This window comes from Pan paniscus, chromosome 19 (assembly GCF_029289425.2).
Source record: "Pan paniscus chromosome 19, NHGRI_mPanPan1-v2.0_pri, whole genome shotgun sequence".
In the NCBI taxonomy this organism is placed as follows: domain Eukaryota; kingdom Metazoa; phylum Chordata; class Mammalia; order Primates; family Hominidae; genus Pan; species Pan paniscus.
Genome location: NC_073268.2, coordinates 74,406,890 through 74,427,277, shown reverse-complemented (window position 1 = coordinate 74,427,277; position 20,388 = coordinate 74,406,890). Strand labels below are relative to the sequence as shown.

At 48.4% G+C, this 20,388-nt stretch overlaps 1 protein-coding gene and 1 long non-coding RNA gene across 8 annotated transcripts in view; one reads left to right on the top strand and one right to left on the bottom strand.

Annotated features, from left to right (window-relative positions):
• Positions 1 to 20,388, bottom strand: part of LPO (lactoperoxidase) — a 52,229-nt gene that overhangs the window by 13,714 nt on the left and 18,127 nt on the right. For 2 of the 6 annotated variants that reach the window (XM_055101613.2, XM_034942552.3), the window contains exons 2-8: positions 11,329 to 11,406; positions 10,304 to 10,391; positions 6,767 to 6,927; positions 5,230 to 5,347; positions 4,712 to 4,841; positions 3,786 to 3,992; positions 1,899 to 2,223 (exon numbers count right to left, since the gene is read on the bottom strand). In XM_055101613.2, the coding sequence (XP_054957588.1) occupies positions 1,899 to 2,223; positions 3,786 to 3,992; positions 4,712 to 4,841; positions 5,230 to 5,347; positions 6,767 to 6,927; positions 10,304 to 10,391; positions 11,329 to 11,406 (1,107 nt within the window). Of the gene's footprint in view, positions 1 to 1,898; positions 2,224 to 3,785; positions 3,993 to 4,711; positions 4,842 to 5,229; positions 5,348 to 6,766; positions 6,928 to 10,303; positions 10,392 to 11,328; positions 11,407 to 15,638; positions 15,974 to 20,388 lie in introns of those variants that run through there. The other 4 variants (XM_055101614.2, XM_055101615.2, XM_003817390.4 and 1 more) reach the window with 3 other exon arrangements.
• On the top strand, positions 4,835 to 11,330 carry LOC106633988 (uncharacterized). 2 transcript variants are annotated; one of them, XR_004667271.3, is made up of 4 exons: positions 4,835 to 5,028; positions 5,397 to 5,465; positions 9,109 to 9,232; positions 9,886 to 11,330. It is a non-coding gene; the product is annotated as an uncharacterized LOC106633988 (long non-coding RNA). The 2 variants fall into 2 exon arrangements; XR_001337340.5 differs by having other exon boundaries at positions 5,397 to 5,513.

Genomic DNA, 20,388 nt, shown 5'->3' with positions numbered 1-20,388 from the left:
TTTGAAGGTTTTAGGAATGCGGGTTTGAGGTGAGGAGCTTGGGTAGGGCTGAGTTCCTCTGGGTAATAAAGGGAGAATAATCTGGAGTGGGGGTGTGTAGTGGGAGGGAGAGAGGAGTAACGATGGGGGAACAGTTAAACGGCCAAAGACCAGGTGTCTCATAAGGGGATAAAGGACTTCTCCCTGTGCCCTCTAATCTTTAGGGGAGTCTATCTATCTATCATCTATCTATCTATCTATCTATCTATCTATCTATCTATCTATCTATCTATCATCTATCTATCTGGACAGTCTTGCTCTGTTGCCCAGGCTGGAGTGCAATGGCATTATCTTGGCTAACTGAAGCCTCAACCTCGTGGGCTCAAGTGATCCTCCTGCTTCAGCCTACAGAGTAGCTGGGACTGCAGGCATGGGCCACCATGTGTTGCTAGTTTTTAGATTTTTTGTAGAGACAGGGGTCTTGCTATGTTGCCCAGGCTGGTCTCGAACTTGTGGCCTCAAGCAATCCTCCCACCTAAGCCTCCCAAAGTGTTGGGATTACAGGTGTGAGCCACTGCACCAGGCCAGGAAATCTATTTAAAATTGTAAATTCTTGGTGTGAGTGCATATTTTTATGAAAAACAAGAAAGAACTCGGTTTTGTGTCTGGATTGATGTGGGATATATGTGAACACAAAATCCAAAAGATCTATAAAGGTATCTTGGCCTAAGAGCTGGCCTTCTGCAATGTCAGGGTGGCCAGGGGGTTTGTCCAAAGAGAGAGGATGTTTGAGGGTGGGATGGCCTCTAGAAGCCGGAGACAGAGAGGACCAGGAGGGCACCTGGAATGAACAGAATTAGCAGGGCTTTGGTGGTGCACAGGCTGAATGGAATGGGGATTTTGTCCCCAGGTTATAAAAAGCTTTAAAAATATACATTCCTCTTCATCTAGAACTTCCTCTTCTGGGAAATTATCTTAATAAATGTATTAAAAATGAGAACAAAGATTTATCAATGAAGATGTTCATTACCTAAACAACAGCAACAAAACACAGGAAAACTTGAAATAACTAAATTCCCCCAAGTAGGATTGAGAAAATAAATGATGGTAATATGTGTCATGAAATACCAGGCAGCCATTAAAAATCACGTCATAGAAGAACAGTTAATGGCATGGAGTAGATTAAGTGAAGACATCAGGTTTTGGAGCATTATTTATAGTAAGACCCGATTATGTAAAACAATGTAGAACTGTATCTGTGATAGAAAAAATACTGGAAAATAAGCATGAAAATGTTAACGATGATTATTGGTGGGTAGTGGGATTGTGTGAATTTTCTTTTTCTTTTCTTTTCTTTCTTTCTTTCTTTCTGTCTTTCTTTCTTTCTTTTTTTTTTTTTGAGATGGAGTCTTGCTTTGTTGCCCAGGCTGGAGTGCAGTGGCGTGATCTCGGCTCACTGCAACCTCCGCCTCCTGGGTTCAGGTGATTCTTCTACCTCAGCCTCCAGAGTAGCTGGGACTACAGGGGTGTGCCACCACGCCCGGCTAATTTTTTGTGTTTTTAGAAGAGACGGGGTTTCACCATGTTAGCCAGGATGGTCTCGATCTCCTGACCTCATGATCTGCCTGCCTCGGCCTCCCAAAGTGCTGGGATTACAGGCGTGAGCCACCAAGCCTGGCACTTTCTTTTTATTTTCTTTGTTACTTTTCTGGACTTCCTGATTTTGTTTTACAGTGAACATATGTTCTTGAATTCTTTATTCATCTGGGCCCTTCTGCTAGTTCTGGCTGGACCACTGCTAGGGACAGCAATGGCTCAGTGTGCATTTTTCCAGAAAGATGACAAGAAGGGGGCAGTGGTAAAGCTTCCCTGGATAATCCCCTTGTTCTTGGGCCCTTCTGTTCCCAGGCTAGACTCACCTGCCAGGAAGCAGGGCACACGGGCAGTGGTGTTGATGAACTCACAGGGGCTTGGCTTCTTGCTGTCATAGGGCAGGTAGGGTAGTCCATGGTCTGAGACCTCCTGGTTGACAGCCATGAGGCCCAGGGGGCTGCTGAGGTTGCGGAGGCGGCTGGCCAGGCTTGGCTCGGAGCTGTACACAAAGCTGGCATCCAGGAAGGAGGTCAGAGCGTTGATCTGCTCTCGGGCCAGGGACTTGTAGGGTGGAGTGGGGCAGACGAACCCAGCTCGGAAGAAAGGCATGCATTTCCCTTGAGTCCCCGCCTTGGGGTCATTGGGTGGGAACTGCAGAGAGAGAGGGCATAAGTGACTGGGCAGGGGTGGAATAGCTGGGTCCTGGCAACCTCTCCCCAGGGCAAGTCTGGATGCAAAGATGCTGATGGCACCCTCCTAGGACCCTGGTACCAGACACTGACCCCAGACACTTCTTGCTGACATTACACACCCTGGGCTCATAATATCCTGAAGTTCATTACATCCTGTTGTGTGAAAGAACTGAGGGTAATCATTCAGTCCTCACAGTGAGGGCTCCAAATTTCTGGTGAGGAGGGAGTATTGAGCTCCCTGGACAGGAAAGCAGGACACGAGGTGGGAACAGGTTTGTTAATAATTACTACTAACAACAGCTGCCATGTATTTATTTTGGACTTACCATGTGCCAGGAATTATGCATACTTTAACTCGTCTCAGTCCTCAAAAAAACCCTGTAAGGTGGACAATTCAGTTCCATTTTATAGATGAGAAAACTGGGGCTCAGAAAAGTTAAGTAAGTTGCCTAAGAACTTATACACTGGAAGGGAAAGATGTAGGATTCAGATCATTGGCTTCATTCCACAGTTTATGCTCTTTATACCACAGCACATAGCCTCGATTTATTCTTTGAGTGAAGAAATGACTCTCCAACTATAATACCCATGAATAATAAGAAAAGATGCATTGCTGCAAGCTCCTCTCCCTTCCGGATGGAAATCCCTACAAATCCCTGCTGCTCACTCGGATTCATCCAGGTTTCAAGTCCTTCTGAGTGGAATTGAAGTCATCCTCCACGATGATGTACAGCAGTATAAACTTTATCATGTATAAAATGAATCTCTGGTGATCTTGGTAAAAATGTAGAATCTATTTCCTAACATCTTGGGTGAGACTTGAGATTTTGCATTTCTTTTTTTTCTTTTTCTTTTTTCTTTTTTGAGTTGGAGTCTCGCTCTGTCGCCCAGGCTGGAGTGCAGTGGCGTGATCTCGGCTCACTGCAACCTCCGCCTCCCAGGTTCAAGCGGTTCTCCTGCCTCAACCTCCTGAGTAGCTGGGACCACATGCATGTGCCACCTCGCCAGGCTAATTTTTGTATTTTTAGTAGAGACAGGGTTTCACCATGTTGGCCAGGCTGGTCTCAAACTCTTGACCTCAGGTGATCTGTCCACCTCAGCCTCCCCAAGTGCTGGGATTATAGGCATGAGCCGCCTCGCCCAACTGAGATTTTACATTTCTAATAAGCAGGTTTTACCAATGCTGCTGGGCCGGGAATGTAGACAACCTTCTCCAGTGTTCCCATTCTGCTATCAGTAGTTTACTTGTCCAATTCCCACACTGGCCCTTTGTTCTTGAGAGCAGGAGCAGTGTCCTGTTCACTTTGGAATCCTCAGCGCTTAGTGCACTGCCTGGTATGGGGTGGTCAATGTCTATTTACTGAATAAACGGATGAGTGAACGAATGGACTCGTGAGGCATGGGAAACTACCAAATCAGTATCCAAGATCTATCCAGAGATCCTAGCTGATGAGCTGGGAATGTCTGCTACATCAGGGTGGGCAAGGGGCTAGTCAGAGATGCCCAGCTGCAGGGCCGTACCATGATGGGGAAGCAGTTGTCTCCCTGGATACAGTACTCATCACACTGGGCTTTGGAGTACTCGCTACTCCCCAGCTCGGTGTCAGGGGCAAAGTCCAGGTCGTGATCCACAATCTGACCCCACTGCATGAAGAGCAGGGACCTGTTTTGGTCCAGAACACCCTCCTCATTCAGATAGCCAACAATCTTGTTAGATACCTCCCGGGCCTACAGATGGAGAGAGAAGGGGAGGGCAGATTAGAGGAAAAAGTGCTTTGAGGATTCAGATGCAGCTACAGCTTATTAACTACCTACCATGTTACAAGTACACTTAATCCCTACAAGGAGTTTGTGAGGTGGGTGGCATTAACCTATTCTGTAGAGGGGGAGATTGAATCCTGGACAGGTGAAGTCAGTTCTCCAAGGTCCTGCCGCTACAAAGGGACAGGGATGGGATTGAACCCAGATCCGTATGACTTGATGATTTGCCAGGCCAGTGCCCTTTCCACTAAGAGAGGGAAAACAAAGACAGGCTGCCTCTGAAATGCGAGCTACGGAGGTGCCAGGTGTCCAGGAATAGGAGAGGGGCTCTGGGTAGGGGCTGCCAGCTCGATAAGGCCAACAAATAGGACCTCCAGGCAAACAACAGCTGATGCACTCCAGGGGCGGGGGCTGGGGTAAGTGCGAGCGGGATGGGGCAGGGAGGCCATCTGCCCGGGAGACCCCAGGGTATCTGGCCTGCGGCGGCCAGGACGTGACCACCACGTGGCCGGGCTCTGGGCTCCGAGCTCTGCTGCCCTCTAGCGGAAGGTGGGGGTCTGTGCAGATCTCCATCGCGCACCCCTGCTGCCCCGACCGATCCCTCCTCCTCCTTTCACTGCGTGTTTGGGTGGTGCATTCCGTCCCCTCTGGCTCCCATCCTTCACCCCCGCCCGGCCTGCCCTCACCAGCGGGAGAGGGAAGCCGTTGCGCGTCTTCCCCGGCGTCCAGCCGAAGGGCAGGGAGAGCCCGTCCTCGTACTCCGCGGGCAGCCAGCGCGCCAGAGCCCTGTTGGCGGCGCCCAGCGCAGGCTTCCTCCTGAAACCAGCACGATCCTCGCTGAGCTTCGGCAGGCCGGCTCCGGGGCTCCAAAGCCCAGGACCCCATGGGGGAAGGAGCCTCTGCTCGAGGCGGAGGGGACGCAGAGAAGGGGGCCTCTCAAATGTGGGGTCTCTGAACTGCGCCCACCCCCTGAAGGCGCGGGGCTCCCCCGCCCCGGGGAAAGGTGCCGCTTCCAGAGACACACAGTGGGCTGGAGGGAGAGGGCTGGAGACGCGCGATCTTGAGAAGGTGGGGAAGGTGGGAGCGCCAGCCCAGGTGGGCAAGGCAGTGGCAGATCTGCCTAGAGTGCCCAAGGGACAAAGGCCTTGGCGGGGCGGGGCGGAGTGGCTGGAATGGTCGGCCCCCACACCCCAAGCCCCGCCACCTGTTATTGCAGTCTCCCGTAATGGTGCGGTAAGGGCTGCACGGGTCGCATCTCACCACGGGAGCAGGAGCACCACAGCCCACCTCTAGAGACAGTGAAGTCAAGTCCAGGCTGGGATCTGAAACAGAAGGGACCCCAAAGGGACTGAGTTCTTTCTCCATTCACAGGCACCCGTGGGAGGCAGGAAATGGAGACCAGAGGTGAACCTGCATGTTTTGGAATGCATTCCATTCTAAGTAAGCGTTTCTCAAGTGGTTTCTCAATTAATCTGACAGCACATTAAGGTAATACATTTTATTCCCATTTTACAGGGAAGAAAATGAGAACACAATGTTCAAGAGACTTGCCCAAGGCCACACAGAGTAACTGGGAATGTCCCCAGAATTGCTAGTAATTCCTGGTATACCAGGTCCAGATTCATTTGAATTGACAGATCTTTCTTTTAGAATGGAAATACCCCGGGAGGTTAAGCATATGTTAGTATGAGTTAGTGTGATAAGACTGCTTTCTTCTAAAGCTTCGTTCACATCTGAAGTACCAAGCAAGCAGGGACATAGCTAGGATAGAGGTTGGGAAGGGACAGGTAATTTTTCAGTGAGGGGCAAGGGTTGTGGGAGGAGTGACAGAGTAGGGGGGCTTTAGGCATCAGAGTGTTCAGTGTGGGCACAGAGTGGAGAGAGATGCCCACTTCTGAACGCATACCCTCATCCACCCTGGCGTCTGCAAGGGCAGGGAGGTGAGGGAATCTGGCTCATGGGGGCTTCTTCCGGGGGCCATCTCTGAAAGGTGGCAGGATTTCAGCTCTCAGAACCTTTTGTATTTCAGAGGTCAAAGTGCTTCCTACTTCTTACCTTGTCCCAGTTTCCTTCTTTTGGAGCTTTGGAATTTGCCCAACTCCTGGGCCAGGTATCCCCCCTCACTTGATGTTTTCCCAGGGAGAACCTGCAGCCTTTTCCTCCTGTCAGGACCAAACCCCTTCCTCATGACCCTCTGTGGGCTGTGGCATTTGGTTGGGGGTGAGAGTGGAGGGGATGGAGGAGGCCATGACCAAGCCATCAGTTAAGTTCATTTACTGATAGCTCCATCTTACCCAGAACACGATGGAAATCTTAGCTCCTGTGACATTATCCCAGTAAACCCCCCTGACACATGTGGCTTAAATGTCTCCTCTACTAGAGGAAGTGGTGACACTGTGGTTTAGGACAAGGAACCCATGTTTATTGACTTTAGCACTTCCTTTGGGCAGAGGCCTTACAGACGGTGTTATACAAAGAGCACCAATGTCCCCTCACTTGGAGTCGGCAATGTGAGCTTGCTAGGTCTCAGTTTCTTCCTCTGCAAAAACAGCATTGCCCTAGCTGTCCTCTTAGACCTTCCTTGCTCTGCCAGTCTCGTCTATGGGTCTAAGAAGGGAGAGACAGGAGTGTTCCTCTGAGTAGATAGCTCTCAACAGGAAGTGCAGCTTTGGGTGGCCTCTGCTTTCTCCTGTGGGGAGATGACCCCTTCCTGCCACAGAGGGCTGGTGGGTTTTCTGTACCTGTGACATTGGTCAAGGATGCCTTCTGCCTCAGTCTCTTTAAAGACTCCTCCCACACCTGTCCATTGCGGATGGCTGTGCGCGTCCGGCCTTTGGCATGCTTGAGGTATTCTGAGAGCTGTCGGCTGGTGGGAGTCTCAGAGCTCATGGCGGTCTTCAGCCTACAGTGGAGGGAGATGGGGATCATGGCCTGGACCCTGTAGGAAGGGGGCTGGGGGCCGCTGGAGGGGTGGGAGGGGTGTGTGTACAACATGGCCTCATAATCCAGGCTGCTGCACTGTCCAATACAGTAGCCACTAACCACATGTGGCTATTTAAATTGAAACTTATTAAAATTAAAATTAAAAATTCAGTTCCTCAGCAGCACTAGGCACACCTCAAGTGCTCAATAGCCAGGTGTGGTTAGTGATGACTGTGTTGGACAGTGCAGATATAGAACATTTCATCATCCTAGAAAGTTATCTTGGATGCTGCTAGCCTAAAGTGGGCTTAGAGCTGGACAGACACAGGGGTGGATCTGGGTTCCACCAGGATTGGTTTAATTATATGACCTCTGAGTGACTTCCCCTCATTTATGAACTGGGAATCACAATTTCCTCCCATCAGAGACTTCTGTATGGACTTTGGGATAGACTGACTGGGATTGGCTCCTGACTGCCACTTTCTAGTTGTGTGCCCTTGAGGCAAATTACTTAAGCTCTTTGTACTCAGTTTCCTTATTGGTATAATGAAAATAATGATAGTAACCTTAGGTTGAACCATGTTGTTTCATCATTTTTGACCTTGAAAATGCTGTTTTCTACAGTTCGATTCAGTACTTCCTAGGATTTTGGGGAGGAATGAATGTAGGGCCCCCAGAGCTGCATCTGCACAGAGCACACACTCACATGTGTGAGCATCACTGTCTCCATCAGCTGGGTCCCAGAGGGGCTGCTGCAAGGTATTTTAGAGTCCCCACCTCACACCATGAACAAAGGCAGGCAGGCCGCTGGGCCTCCCTGGGCTTAGCCTGTAAGGTCCCATCCAAGGTTCCAGATGTTCCTTCCTTTCCCGCCCGGCCCTGGGCTCTGCATGCTTCCTCTGCCTGAACACAGATTCACCAGGGACTCACCTCCTGCTCCGCCCTGGGGCTGGGCTCTGTTGGGGGCAGGCAGGGTCTTGGAAGGACCTCTTTGCCATCTCCACAGTCTCCACCCCGGTCCTAGCCATCATCCTCTCCCATCTAGACAGCTCTTACCTCCACTGCTGTCCTCTTCCCATTCGTTCTCCACAGGGCTGCTGGAGTGATCTTTTTAGCATAAAAATCAGACCATGCCACCGCTGATTCAAATGTTCTAATGGCTTACCCTGGGGCGACACACCTCTCTGCTCTCACCTTATGCGTGATCCTCCTTGCCTCCCGCCTCCACTGGCCTTCCTTTTCCTGAGCACCCACGGTCTTTCCTGCCTCAGACCCTATGCTGTTGCAGTGCCTGGAATGCCACCCCCATGCCCTCTGCCTGGGTAGCTCCTTCCCATTCTCCAACAGGCTTCCCTGATCCCTGTGCCTAGAGTGGCATCCCTTGCCCTGTTTATTTCCTTCATTTTCCTTATCATAAATTGTGAGTCATTGCACTGTGTATGTACTTGGGTAACAGAATGTTTAAATGTGACTCGTTCTGTCTCTGTGAGGCCCCTGAGTCCAAGGACTAACCAGCAGGGAAGGGCTCCTCCACATTTCAAAGCAGGGCGCTGGTTGGCCTGTGCAGGACTTGCAAAGGAGGTGTATGAACACCGGTTTTGTGGCTTTTATGCTGTCCCCCATCTTGAGGCTATAAAGGGATTGAATTTGAGGAGCGAGAGAGAATTTTCCTTTGGAGACATTTGCAGAAATACTGGGCACGTCCCTCCCAACACCATGGGGCTCCTCCTTTGCTAGTTTAATTCTAGGGAGAAAGGTCTTAGGAGGAGGGCTTAACTGTGTGTCCTGGAGTCATGGCTGGGGTTTGACACCTGCCTGAAGAGCAGTGTCCTGAGAGCACGGAGAGAGGGGCGGAATCTGGAATCTGCACCGCCTCAACAGTAGGGCGAAGCTGCTAGTCTTCTGGAGGCTGCTTAAAAGGGACCTGCCCCAAGACAGGGTGGGGAGGGGTGAAGGAGTGGGCCCGATGCTCCCAGGCAGAGAGGGTTAGAGCTGGGAGCCACTGGCCAGAGAATTTTCCAGATCACAGAGTTGGCAGCAGAATCTCTCTTTGAAACCAGGAAAGCACCCAAGGGGAGAGAGAGAGAGAGCTTCCGGCCCCTTGAGGACTGAACTGTTCAGGGGATGTAGACTCACCACCCCTTTTTCCTTCCTCCTTCAGCTTAACCCCCAAGGAGCAGAAACCCAAGCTGGGAAGGAGGAGCCCCAGAAAGAGGGAGAAGGAGACTGCACTCTCTTCTCCCGCCAGAGGCCTCAAGCAGTTCTGAGCTGAAGGAATAGAGCAGGTCTGGCTTTATCTTCTTATGCTGACACTTTAATTCCTGAGATAATCCTGGTCTGGGGACTAGAAGCATCCAGAGCGTGTTTTATCATCTAAGTCACCAAAAAAGTTATCTGACGGCTTGAAAGTTCATTCAAGGGCTGAGGAGGAGTGAGTGGAGGCCCAGGTCCAGTGTAAAGGGACAGCGAGAGGAAAGAATAAGGTTACTTTTTTTCTCAATGTCTGCCCTCTCCCTAGAGTGTGCGTTTCCTGAGGGAAGGCGCCCACGTTGCCCCTGTACGGGATCGGAGGGCAGTTGACTCTACTGGTGCCCTGTGGGCCCTGGGCTCTTCCCCTTGCTGCCATGGGTGCATCTGCTACAGGCTCACTCCAGTAACCTTGTTGGGCGCCTGCTTCTGAGCCACTGGAGTGGCCTGGCTGGGGGTGCCCGGGAATTCCACAGGTGTGTCACAACACCTCTCAGCCACCTGCAAGCCTGCAGCCATGTCTGACTGATGTGGGCAGATGAGGGCTCTGCTCCCTCGCTCCAAGATGGGACAGGCTCTGAGGAGCAACTTCTGCTCCAGGTCTCCCTGTGGGGTCAGGCTGAGGATAGACTTGAAGCCACTTTATTTGTCTAACCTCCCCCTTCACTTCTGCTTCTTCACCCCATCACAGCTTCCTTGTGAGCATTCCCCTAATATGTCACCTGCACCTGAATGCAGGGCTCGGATTCGGCTTCTGGTGGACCTGGCTGAATCAGTCAATATCAGCTGGATGAATGAAGAACTTTTACTGAGAGGCTTTCTGGGACTCTGGAATGCATGGCCCAAGGAAACATTGGGCCACGTGGAAGAAAGTCCTTCTAGGGTTAGATTAGATGTCCTCTTTCAGGTGATGTACAGGCTGAGGACTTTAGGAATTGTGGGCTATTGCTCCTACTTGTCATGTACTTGGAGGGCTAGGAGGATGGAAGGGTAAGTTTTATCACTGTTCGCCTCATTGGCTCATCCGGGCTGGCCTAGATGTGCTTGTCATGAACAGGAAGCCTGTGAAGGGAAGTGTGTGTGTGTGTGTGTGTGTGTGTCTCACGTACCTGGTTCGGGAGTCCAGGAAGGCCTTGTTGACTTGGACCTTGGCCTGACTCACAGTATCGGAGATGGCAGAGGTTCTGGTAGTCTGCGCTTGGGGTTGGAGTGGGGAGCAGGAAGTAGTGTGTCAGACACCACTCCTTTGCGATGTCTTCTGCTTTTGTCTCCCTCTTTCTCAGCCATTACCCCCACCCCTCAAATCTGGGTAGGCAGGAGATCAAGATTAGGAAAGTTTCATAAGAGTCCTTAAGGGGAAAAAGCACAGAATGGGAAGAATACTCTTGGATCTTCAACAAGATGTCAAAATTGCTCTTTGAGATCTCACTAGAATGCCCAGAGATGGGATGAAGAGGGAGTGTGGCCACTCAGGGTGGCTTGGGCTACTGGACTGTGGGGATTTCTCTGGTTCCTGGTGAGATGGTCTTGTGGACTATCTCAAATTCATCAAAGAGGACCCACTGATCACCAGGACCCTGACGTACAGAAGGGGATGGCATGAGAGTAATGGTGGGATTCCCTGTTCCCTCTTGTATTGGGGTCTGGAGGATGGAGGACAGGATCTGTTTTCTCAACAAGGAGAGTGTAGTGGGTTAAATAATGGCCCTCCCAAAATTCACATCTGCATGGAACCTCAGAATGTGACCTTATTTGGAATAGGGTCTTTGTAGATGTTATGAATTAAAATGAGGTCATACTGCCTTAGCATCAGCCCTAAATCCAATAAATGGTGGTTTTATGAGAAGAGGAGAGGACACACAGAGAAAAAGGCCATGCAAAGACTGAGGCAGAGATTGGAGTGTTGCAGCTGCAAGCCAGGGTACACCAAGGATACCAGGGCCACCAGAAGCTGGAAGAAGAAAGGAAGCATTCTTCCCTAGAGCCTTCAGAGGGAGCACAGCCCTGCCAACACCTTGATTTTGGACTTCTATCCTCCCGTACTGTGAGAGAATACATTTCTGTTGTCTTAGGCCATCCAGTTGGTGTGCTTTGTGACAGCAGCCCCAGAAAACCCGTAAAGGGAGACACTCACCTCTTGTGGTAGATGCTGCAGCCTGAAGCAAGATGAGGGAAGCCAGGAGGGCTGGGAGATGGAGAAGGACCCTCATCACTGAAATGAGATGCAGGATCACACTGTGAGCCTCTCTAGAGACCAAGTGGGAGGGTTTGAACCACAGAAAGCAGAGAAAGCCAAAGGAGCGCCAGACACCCTAATATTGGAACAGGAAAGGAGAAACCACATTAACGAATGAAGCATCTACCATACACACAGGCCTGTGCTAGGTACTGGGAGAGATGGAAAGAGGAGAAGACATGGTGGAAGGGAAAGAACTCAGGCTTCAGGATCTAAGGCCCTGAGTTATCATTCTGCATTTGCTCCAATAGCTCTGTGACCTTGGGCAGGTTACTTAACATCTCTGGGGTCCTGGCTTGCTATGGGAGGAGGTGGGACCAAGTGATTCAGAATGTTCAATTCTGCCCTGACAGCCTGTGGTCGGGAGATGCTGTACCTGTCTTGTCACAGGTGTGAGAAACGCTGTTACCAAGGCTGGAGCCTGCCTTTGAGTTCCCCTCCCTCCTTCCCTGCAGGATGCATTGCTCCCTGCAAGCCAGTTTCCTCTGGCCCAGCCCCAGGAGAGAATGCCTGAGAGGCAGACACTCAGCGCCTCCCTTCGGAAACCTGGCAGGGGCTTCCCCTTCCCTCAAAGTGCCAACTTGATGGCAATACTGAAAGAAAGTTATGACAAAGCTCAGAGCTCCCCTGAGCCCACAGCTGTGCCCCAGGCTGCCTGGAAAGATTCCAGCTCATGGATTAACCTCTTTGCCATGAGCTTTAACTCTGAATGCAAATCTTTAGACTGAAATTTGTGAAGCTTTGTTTTCTGATGAGGGTCTTCATTGGGCTTAGTGGAGCAGACCCCATACATCTTCTGAGGAGATTCTGGCTCCAGCCCGGGGTGGCAGCCACAGCGTGCAGATGGAATGATTGTGTGTTTAGACCATGGTCCCGAGAGGCTCCTCAGCTTTCACAAGGGCGCCTGGGCTCTCCCTGCAGCACGGCGTTCACTGGTGGAATCCAGAAGCACACTAAGGAGAGCAGCCTCAGGTTGCCCCCCAGCCATGTCTCCCCAGGGCTCAGCTCCCAGAGAGAAATCGTAGTTCTGGAGCTTTGCCTGACAGACTTCCCCGTATGTCTTGCAGACCCTCTCCAAATCATCTCCCTTTGGAATAGGCCAGACCAGGAGACCTCTGTATCTGGATCAGGTCATTTCAGCCTCCTTCACCCCTGCCTGCCTCCAATTTTTCCCTCTGCCCTTTCGTGGTCCCCCTAATAATTTGTATCTTGTTGTACTTTTTGCCAGCTAACTCTAGAGAAAGGGCAAGGCATGAATAAATACCTCTCTGGCCAAGATTCTCTCTGTTACTTCCCCCCACCCCAAGATGAGTTCTCAAACAGCTTGACCTCTCAGTGGGCTCTTGTCCTTATAGTTGTATGGCCCCAAGGAGGAAGAGATTCTGTGACCTCCTATCCCTCTGTCACCATATTTTGCAACTTCAGGGGACCCATTGCAGGGTTCATTGAGTTAGCAGAAATCTGTCCTTCAGACAAACAGAGATGATGGTTTTGGAGGAAAAGGTATCATTGACTTTAAAAAGCAAACTATGGTAAAAAACATGGCCAGGTGTGGTGGCTCATGCCTGTAATCCCAGAATTTTGGGAGGCCGAGGCAGGCGGATCACTTGAGGTCAGGGGTTGGAGACCAGCCTGGTCAATGTGGTAAAACCCTGTCTCTACTAGAAATACAAGAATTAGCCAGGTGTGGTGGCAGACACCGGCAATTCCAGCTACTCGGGAGACTGAGGCAGGAGAATCGCTTGAACCTGGGAGGTGGAGGTTGCAGTGAGCCAAGATTGCACCACTGCACTCCAGCCTGGGCTCAAAAAAAAAGAAAAGAAAAGAACAACAACAACAAAAATCCACATAGCATAAAATTTAGCATCCTATACAGTAGGATGCTAAATTTAAACTATACAGTACTGTAATGTTAGGTATATTCACATGTTGCACAATGGATCTCTAGAACATTTTCATCCTGTAAAAACTGAAACCCTATACCCATTGAACACCAACTCCCTATTTCCCCTTCCCCCTAGCTCCTGGCAACCACCATATCACTGATTTTTTTAAAGAGGGCTGTGGGCACAAACATTCATTATATTGTTCTTTGAATGACTAATGCATTTCCTAATAAATGACAAACACAAAGTAAAAAATTAGTCCATTTTTTAAAAAGACATCATCTGAGACAGCCTGAGGAAGACAAAATCATAGAAGAAGACATGAAAGTTGAGAAATTTGAACAGGAAACAATACTTAAATACTCAATTCTCCTCTCCTCTTCTTTAGGACCCCCTTCACGCTCTCCTCACTGGAAAGTGGAGGAGGGGGACTTCAAGGCCAGAGATAAATTATTTTCCCATGTCTTGGGCAATGTTCCTGGTGGGTGTGAAGGAAGGGTGTGAACAAAAATCAGAGCCAGGTGAATACAAGGTCATGTCACTGAAAAGGGGGTGTGCAAAAAGATTCTAGAGGGACACTGTCTTCAGCCAGAACCACACAGGGCAAGAGGGCATGGGGCTTTAGAGTGTAAGAGGCCAACAAGAGGCTTCTGTGATGTGTAGATATTTATCCATATTCTTATCAACATGCTGAGTGCAGAAACCATTTCCCAAGCCCTTTGATTTGCAGCAAAGCCTGGAGCCTTCCCTGGGACATGAAGCACTATCTGGAGACAGAGCCACAGCCTTTGCCCCTCAAATGCCAGGCTGGTCCACAATCCCATGCCTCTACTCATGCTCTTCCCTATACAATACCCTCTCTGGCTAATAAACTCCTATTCATTCTTCAAAACCCAGACCAAATGCCACCTCCTCTGTGAAGTTTACCAGTTTTCTCCAGGAAAAGTTAGATCGTTCCTTTTTCTGTCCTCCCACAGTATTTCATCCATATCTCATATTACTGTCTTCACATCTGTTTCCCCTATCAGACCATGAACTCCTCAAGGGCTCCATCTTATTTATTTGTTTTCCCAGGACCTAAGCATGTCAATACATAATAGGTGTTGGGTGCATGCTGAATGAATAAAACTCCTAGAGCAGAGAAGTTCAGCATCTGGAGGTTGCAGAGGGAGAGGGCAGAGATGGTCCCTCGGCAAGCCTCTCACACTGTAATGTGCCTACTATCACCTAGGGATTTTGGTAAATGCAGATTCTGACTCAGAAGGTCATAGAAGGGGCCTGAAAGTCTGCATTTCCAGTAAGCGCCAGGTGATGATGATGTTGCTGGTCTCCAGACCACACTCTGAGTACCAAGGCCTTCCAGACTTTGGTTCTCTATGTCGCTGAGCAGTCACCAAGGAGATAGGGGGAAGGCCTGAGAAGGGATGAAGTCAGTAAGATTCTCTTCCATGATTGTAAAGAGCCCTGTGGAGGGTGGTGGAGTGAGCCAATAGGAAAGCCATAATTCTTGCCCCATCACCCGCAGGAACACTCTCTTGATCTTTTGAGTGACTCCAAGATCAGGATGAGAATGAAGAGATAGTAGCTCTTATCAAGCCCTCTAGAGCAGAAATAATCTACTTCAACCAAAAGATTTGAGGCACACAATTGCATAAAAAAAATATATAATTTAACCACCCCATTCTCCCAAAATGAAGCCTGCCTACTACTGCTGCATACAGGTCACACACCTGCTTGAGAGCCAGGTGTCCACAGGGCACTTAACAGCTAGGACTAGACATTGAGGGCAAACTAGATGGTCGGATCTGCTGCAGATGGCAGGCATGAGATTCTGGAAATGAGATGAAGACCTGACAGCTCCGGCTTAGGGAACCCCTTAAAACACTGCAAAATCTCCACTATAGTGGAGAGGCCAGATTTCATCACACTGTCTCAAGAACAGCACAGGGAACACCATTCTGTCACTGTTTTCCCCCAAATTCCTGTGTGACTCTGGACACATTAAATTGCTTAGGTCTCAGTTCCTAAACAAGGTGGATAAGAGAGGTCTATTGTACCTTCCAGCCCTAAGAGTTTATGATTCTCTGACATAGTTTTCAGACACAGAAAAGGCTTTTTCCCCCACAGTGGTGGGGGGAGGCTTAATTACATTCTCTCTTATACCAAACAAGAGGAGTGTGCCATGGGGTGGCTAAAGCTGGCACCAGAAAGCGCCTGATAGAGACAAGTCTAAATCCAGTGTTAAGCTTTCTGAGAAGACGTTAGGAAATTTCATCATCAACTTTGCAGAAACCAGGAAAGATGAAAGTTGACGAGTCTTACCTGCCCAGTGCCTTGTCTTTTCACGGCAGCCAGGGAGTTGCTCTGCTTGGAGGAGCTGGTCTTTTATACCTTCCAGCAAGAATTTATTTCTGGGAAAGGCCCAGAAGGAAAGATTTTGATGTGGCTTGGAGGAGACGCTGAGGCTTAGCAGGAAAGACTGTGTGATTCCGGGCAGATACACCAGGAAACTGCAGAATGGCAGGGATTGGTTGATGCAATAGCACTGACTGTGGGTGAAGCAACTCCTCTTTCCATTTTCTAGCTTAAATGCATGATCCTGATCTAGCTCTGGAAGGCAAAAACTGCATGCCCTGAGCACATTTGTCCCTTTTAAGCTCCTAATGGGATCCGAATAGCTCTTAGAAGTATGAACAATTATTAGGTTGGTGCAAAAGTAATTGCAAAAACCGCAATTACTTTTGCACCTAGCTAAATGGTTCTCCTCTCCATTCATATATTCACTGCCCTTTGATCCCTCCCTTACTTTCCACCCAATTTACTGTGGAATCCAGTGGATTCATCTTTTGGATTTAAAGTGATTAATAAACATTAATTTTTTTTGGTCAAAATTTCAAAATACTTTTGGCCACCAAAGGGTGAGAAGAGCCCTAAGCTTTCATTAGGATAGTGGGTTGCAGTCCCTGCCTCTGCCATTGTATGGCTCTAGGCAAGTCACTTCACCTTCTGGTGTCTCAAATTTTCTAGTATTGAAATCAATGGTTGGTTTTGGTGATTATTATGATTCTATGACTTCATGCCTTCTATAGGGTGACCCATTTAAAAAACTCCAGAATCTGGGAGGCTGAGGTGGGTGGATCACTTGAGGTCAGGAGTTGGAGACCAGCCCGGCCAACATGGTGAAACCCCGTCTCTACTAAAAACACAAAAATTAACCAGGCATGGAGGTGCATACCTGTAATCCCAGCTACCTGGGAGGCTGAGGTGGGAGAATCACTTGAACCTGGGAGGCAGGGGTTGCAGTGAGCCAAGATCATGCCATTGCACTCCAGCCTGGGTGACAGGATGAGACTCTGTCTCAACAAAACAAAACAAAACAAAATCACCACTATCATATAAATTATTGACCTAAAGCTCAAGCATAGTGTTACATACCTTTCCTACCTCAATGACTTTGGAAATTCAAGTTCATTAGATTCATACAAGAAGGAAAAAGGAAGATTCCGAGAAAACAAAATTTCATGAAAGTATATTTTACAGACAGACAATTTAAAACATAATAAGCCTCTTTATGAAATTATACTTGGAGTTGAAAATACTCTGGGAGCAACTGTCAGAAATTTATCAACCCCAAACCAGACTTCTTGGTTCGCCTTCAAAAAAGTGATATTTCCTTTCTCTAGATGGTGGAATATATCTACTCTCGTGATGAATCCAGGCAAATAAGCTGGGCATCTCGGAAGAAGGCAGCTGTCCAGGAGAGGTGAATGAGACATCAGGCTCTTCTTGTTTTCTTTGAAACACACTTCAGCTCCTTAGCCAAGCATTGTTTTTCTGTGTCTGACCATTCCCTGAACTTTGGCACATGTTTCTCAAGGTTCTTGCCTCTGAGTTTTATGCTTAGTATGTTCAGGAAGCTGTGTTGTTAGGCAGAACTTGACCTAGTTGGTTCTGAATAATCTGAAGATGGAACTTCCTTTTAGAAGACCCTATGGAATAACATTGCTTCCTATGTACAAAATATAGTGAGTTATTGGTCAGGGTAACAGCAAAATACAGGTCTGATCATTCCTGGGTTTTATCATGTTATGACATGATATGATATGTCCTAGATTTGGTCTTTCTGTAATGGGTCAAATAGGATGGGGCAGTGTCAGCTCCAGCCCAGTAAGGACCTTCCTTGATATTGGCCGTGAAGCACACCTGGAGGCAGTCAATCTGATAGTGACATGCCTATTGTTCTATAGCTAATTTTTATTTGAGAGCTTTGCTGACATGCGATGACATGTTTTCATGGGTTTATCTCAGTCTAGTCAAATCTGTAGCACAGGTAGATGTCTTCCCATATGGGAATGGCAAATTGGCCTGAGAAATGGAGAGTGGAAGGCAGAAAGTCCAGGAGAAAGCTAAAAAGGCCAATAGCTTCTCATATGTCAGTGCAGAGTCCAAGATATTTTAGCAAAAGCAGCAGCAGCAGGGAGTACCCAATGAAGATAAGGTCTATCGCTGGCACATGGCAGTACACACACCCACCCACACACACAAACATGCACGCATACTTCCCAGGAACACACAGTTTATAAATGAGACTGATTTTGGACATAGCTGGCTCACCTCTGTCGCCTTCTAGAATTAGAATGCTGCATGCTGCATACACAACCTTTGGTTGATCCAAAGGATACTCATGGTTGGTAACACAGTGACCATTCTGTTTGTGTAAGGTGATTGTAGCTCTCACACTGGGCCCATGTCAGGTGCTCTCTCCCATGGGCGCATAGCTAGTCCCTTCCTTAGCTGTCTGTTTTCACCTTTGTCCGCTGGCTTGGCTGTCATTCATAGCTGGGCAGGGTTGTTTTTTTTTTTTCTTTCTTGGCTAAAATGCATTTCCTTTTGTTGGTTTCCTAGAACACCAAACAAACAGACTTCTTGTCCCAAGGGTGGCTCTATATGCCCATGTTTACCCCTTTTGGGATTCATCCACTAGTTCTACCCCAGAGAAGGGAGGAACCCAGGCACTCTGGCTTAAGCTGTCCCTGGCCTCTGGAGGGGTGTGCAGATGGCAGAGCTTCTCTGAATGGTGTCCCAGGGCGGCATGAGCTGTTGGAAGGGATGGGGACATTGCCAGGCAGCCCCCTTTGGAGAGAGAGGAGGGATTTGTAGATGAGAAAAAGAAATATTTGGGATGGGTTGTATGTCTCTCTAGCAGACAGGAGGAGGCTCTGTTATCTTCTCCTAGCAACTTTTTTTTTTTTCTGAGACAAGGTCTCACTCTGCCTCCCAGGCTAGAGTGCAGTGGCGCAACCACCAGTCAGTGCAAGGGCTCACGCCATCCTCCCACCTCAGCCTCCCAAGTAGCTGGGACTACAGGTATGCACCACCATTCCCTACTAGTTTTTAATTTTTTGTAGAGACAGGGTTTCCCTATGTTACCCAGACTAGTCTCGAACTCCTGGGCTCAAGTGATCCTCCTGCCTTGGCTTCCCAAAGTGCTAGGATTACAGGCATGAGCCACTGAGCCCGGCCTCCTAGTATTTTTTAGTGGGAGAATTGATCTGCTGCTTGGTGGCTTCTGAGATTGGCATAACACAAGGGCTCCAACTGGCAAACCTATGATCAATGAATTTTTCCACTTAGCCACAGCATGCTGAGACTGAAGGGCTTCCCTGGGAACCGACCTGGTGGGTGGGCAGAATACTGTCTCTTCCTTCTCTTCATTAATGGCAAATCTTTTTTTTTTTCAGTTAATGCCATTCAACCATTTCCCCTCAGTGTTGTCTTTCCTTTCCTCCCTCTTTCCCTGTTCCTCTTAAATATTCACTGAGCACCTAATAGTATGTGCTTCTGGTTTTTTCTTACTCCTAATCCTCTCTCTTCCTAATTAGTTGACAAATTATGAATTTTAATAAGTTTGCTTAAGCAAAAAAGCTGTCAGATCTGTTCCCTGCCTTGGCAGGGTAATGTAGGCACAGGGCTGGGGAAGGGGATAGACCTCAATGGAGCAAGACAGTCTGACCCTGAATAAATCCTGAGTTGCTCAGGGTAGAGATGGGGCAATAAACCAATTCCCACTTAAGCCACAAATAAAGAAACACAGGATTTTAAACAAAAAACAATCTTGAATTGCTATTGTTATTCTGTGAGCAGTCTGATGATATGCTTTGTGATAAGTCCATAAAGAAAATATCATGCGAATAAAATGCCGTTTCTCAAGCAAGCAAGCATGTGTGTGTGTGTATGTGTTTGCACACACACGTGCATACAGATGTGACAAAGCAACTAGCGAAAATGCAAGGAGCACTGGATTATTAAAACTCAGCAAGCCAGGCTCTAGTCCTACCTTGCTAGTCAGCAGCATGTGACATTGGGAAAATTACTCTTTATTCAGAGGTCTCAGTTTCCTTCTCTGGAAAGAGAAATGGGTCCACTAAGTAATTGTGTTGGTTCCCTTGGGCTGTGATGTTTAGAATTCAATTGTGAATCAGTAGATCTTGTAGGTCCCAGTGCCAGTGAGCTTTTGCCTCATTGTACAGTCTTGTACACATTACATACCCTCAGGTTCTCTTTATATAAAAGGGGGATGAGAATCCTATGTTCTTACTCTTAGGACCATCTAGGATGGGGTAGGGGGACAACTATCCCAAAGGCTGTTTCTCCTTAGTTCTGAGGGACAACCAGAAACAAAAGAACAGGAAGAATCTTGTTGAGAAAGAAGAAAAATTCTGCTGGGAATGTGATCATTCTCTGTCACTCAAGTTGGAAACCAGGGAGACACCCTGGGCATTTTTCTTTTTTCTTTCCCTCTTTTCTCTTCCTCCTCCTCCCCTTCCTCCCATCTTCTTGGTCACCGAATCCTGTCCATTTGTCCTTCATAAATCTCTTGCCTCTGTGGCTTCCTTGACTTCCTGACATTCTGGTTCTGCCCTGCCCCGAATTACCCCCCACTTTATTTATTTATTTATTTATTTATTTATTTATTTATTTATTTTGAGACAGAGTGTCACTCTATTGCCCAGGCTGGAGTGCAGTGGAATTATCTTGGTTCACTGCAGCCTCTGCCTCCTGAGTTCAAGTG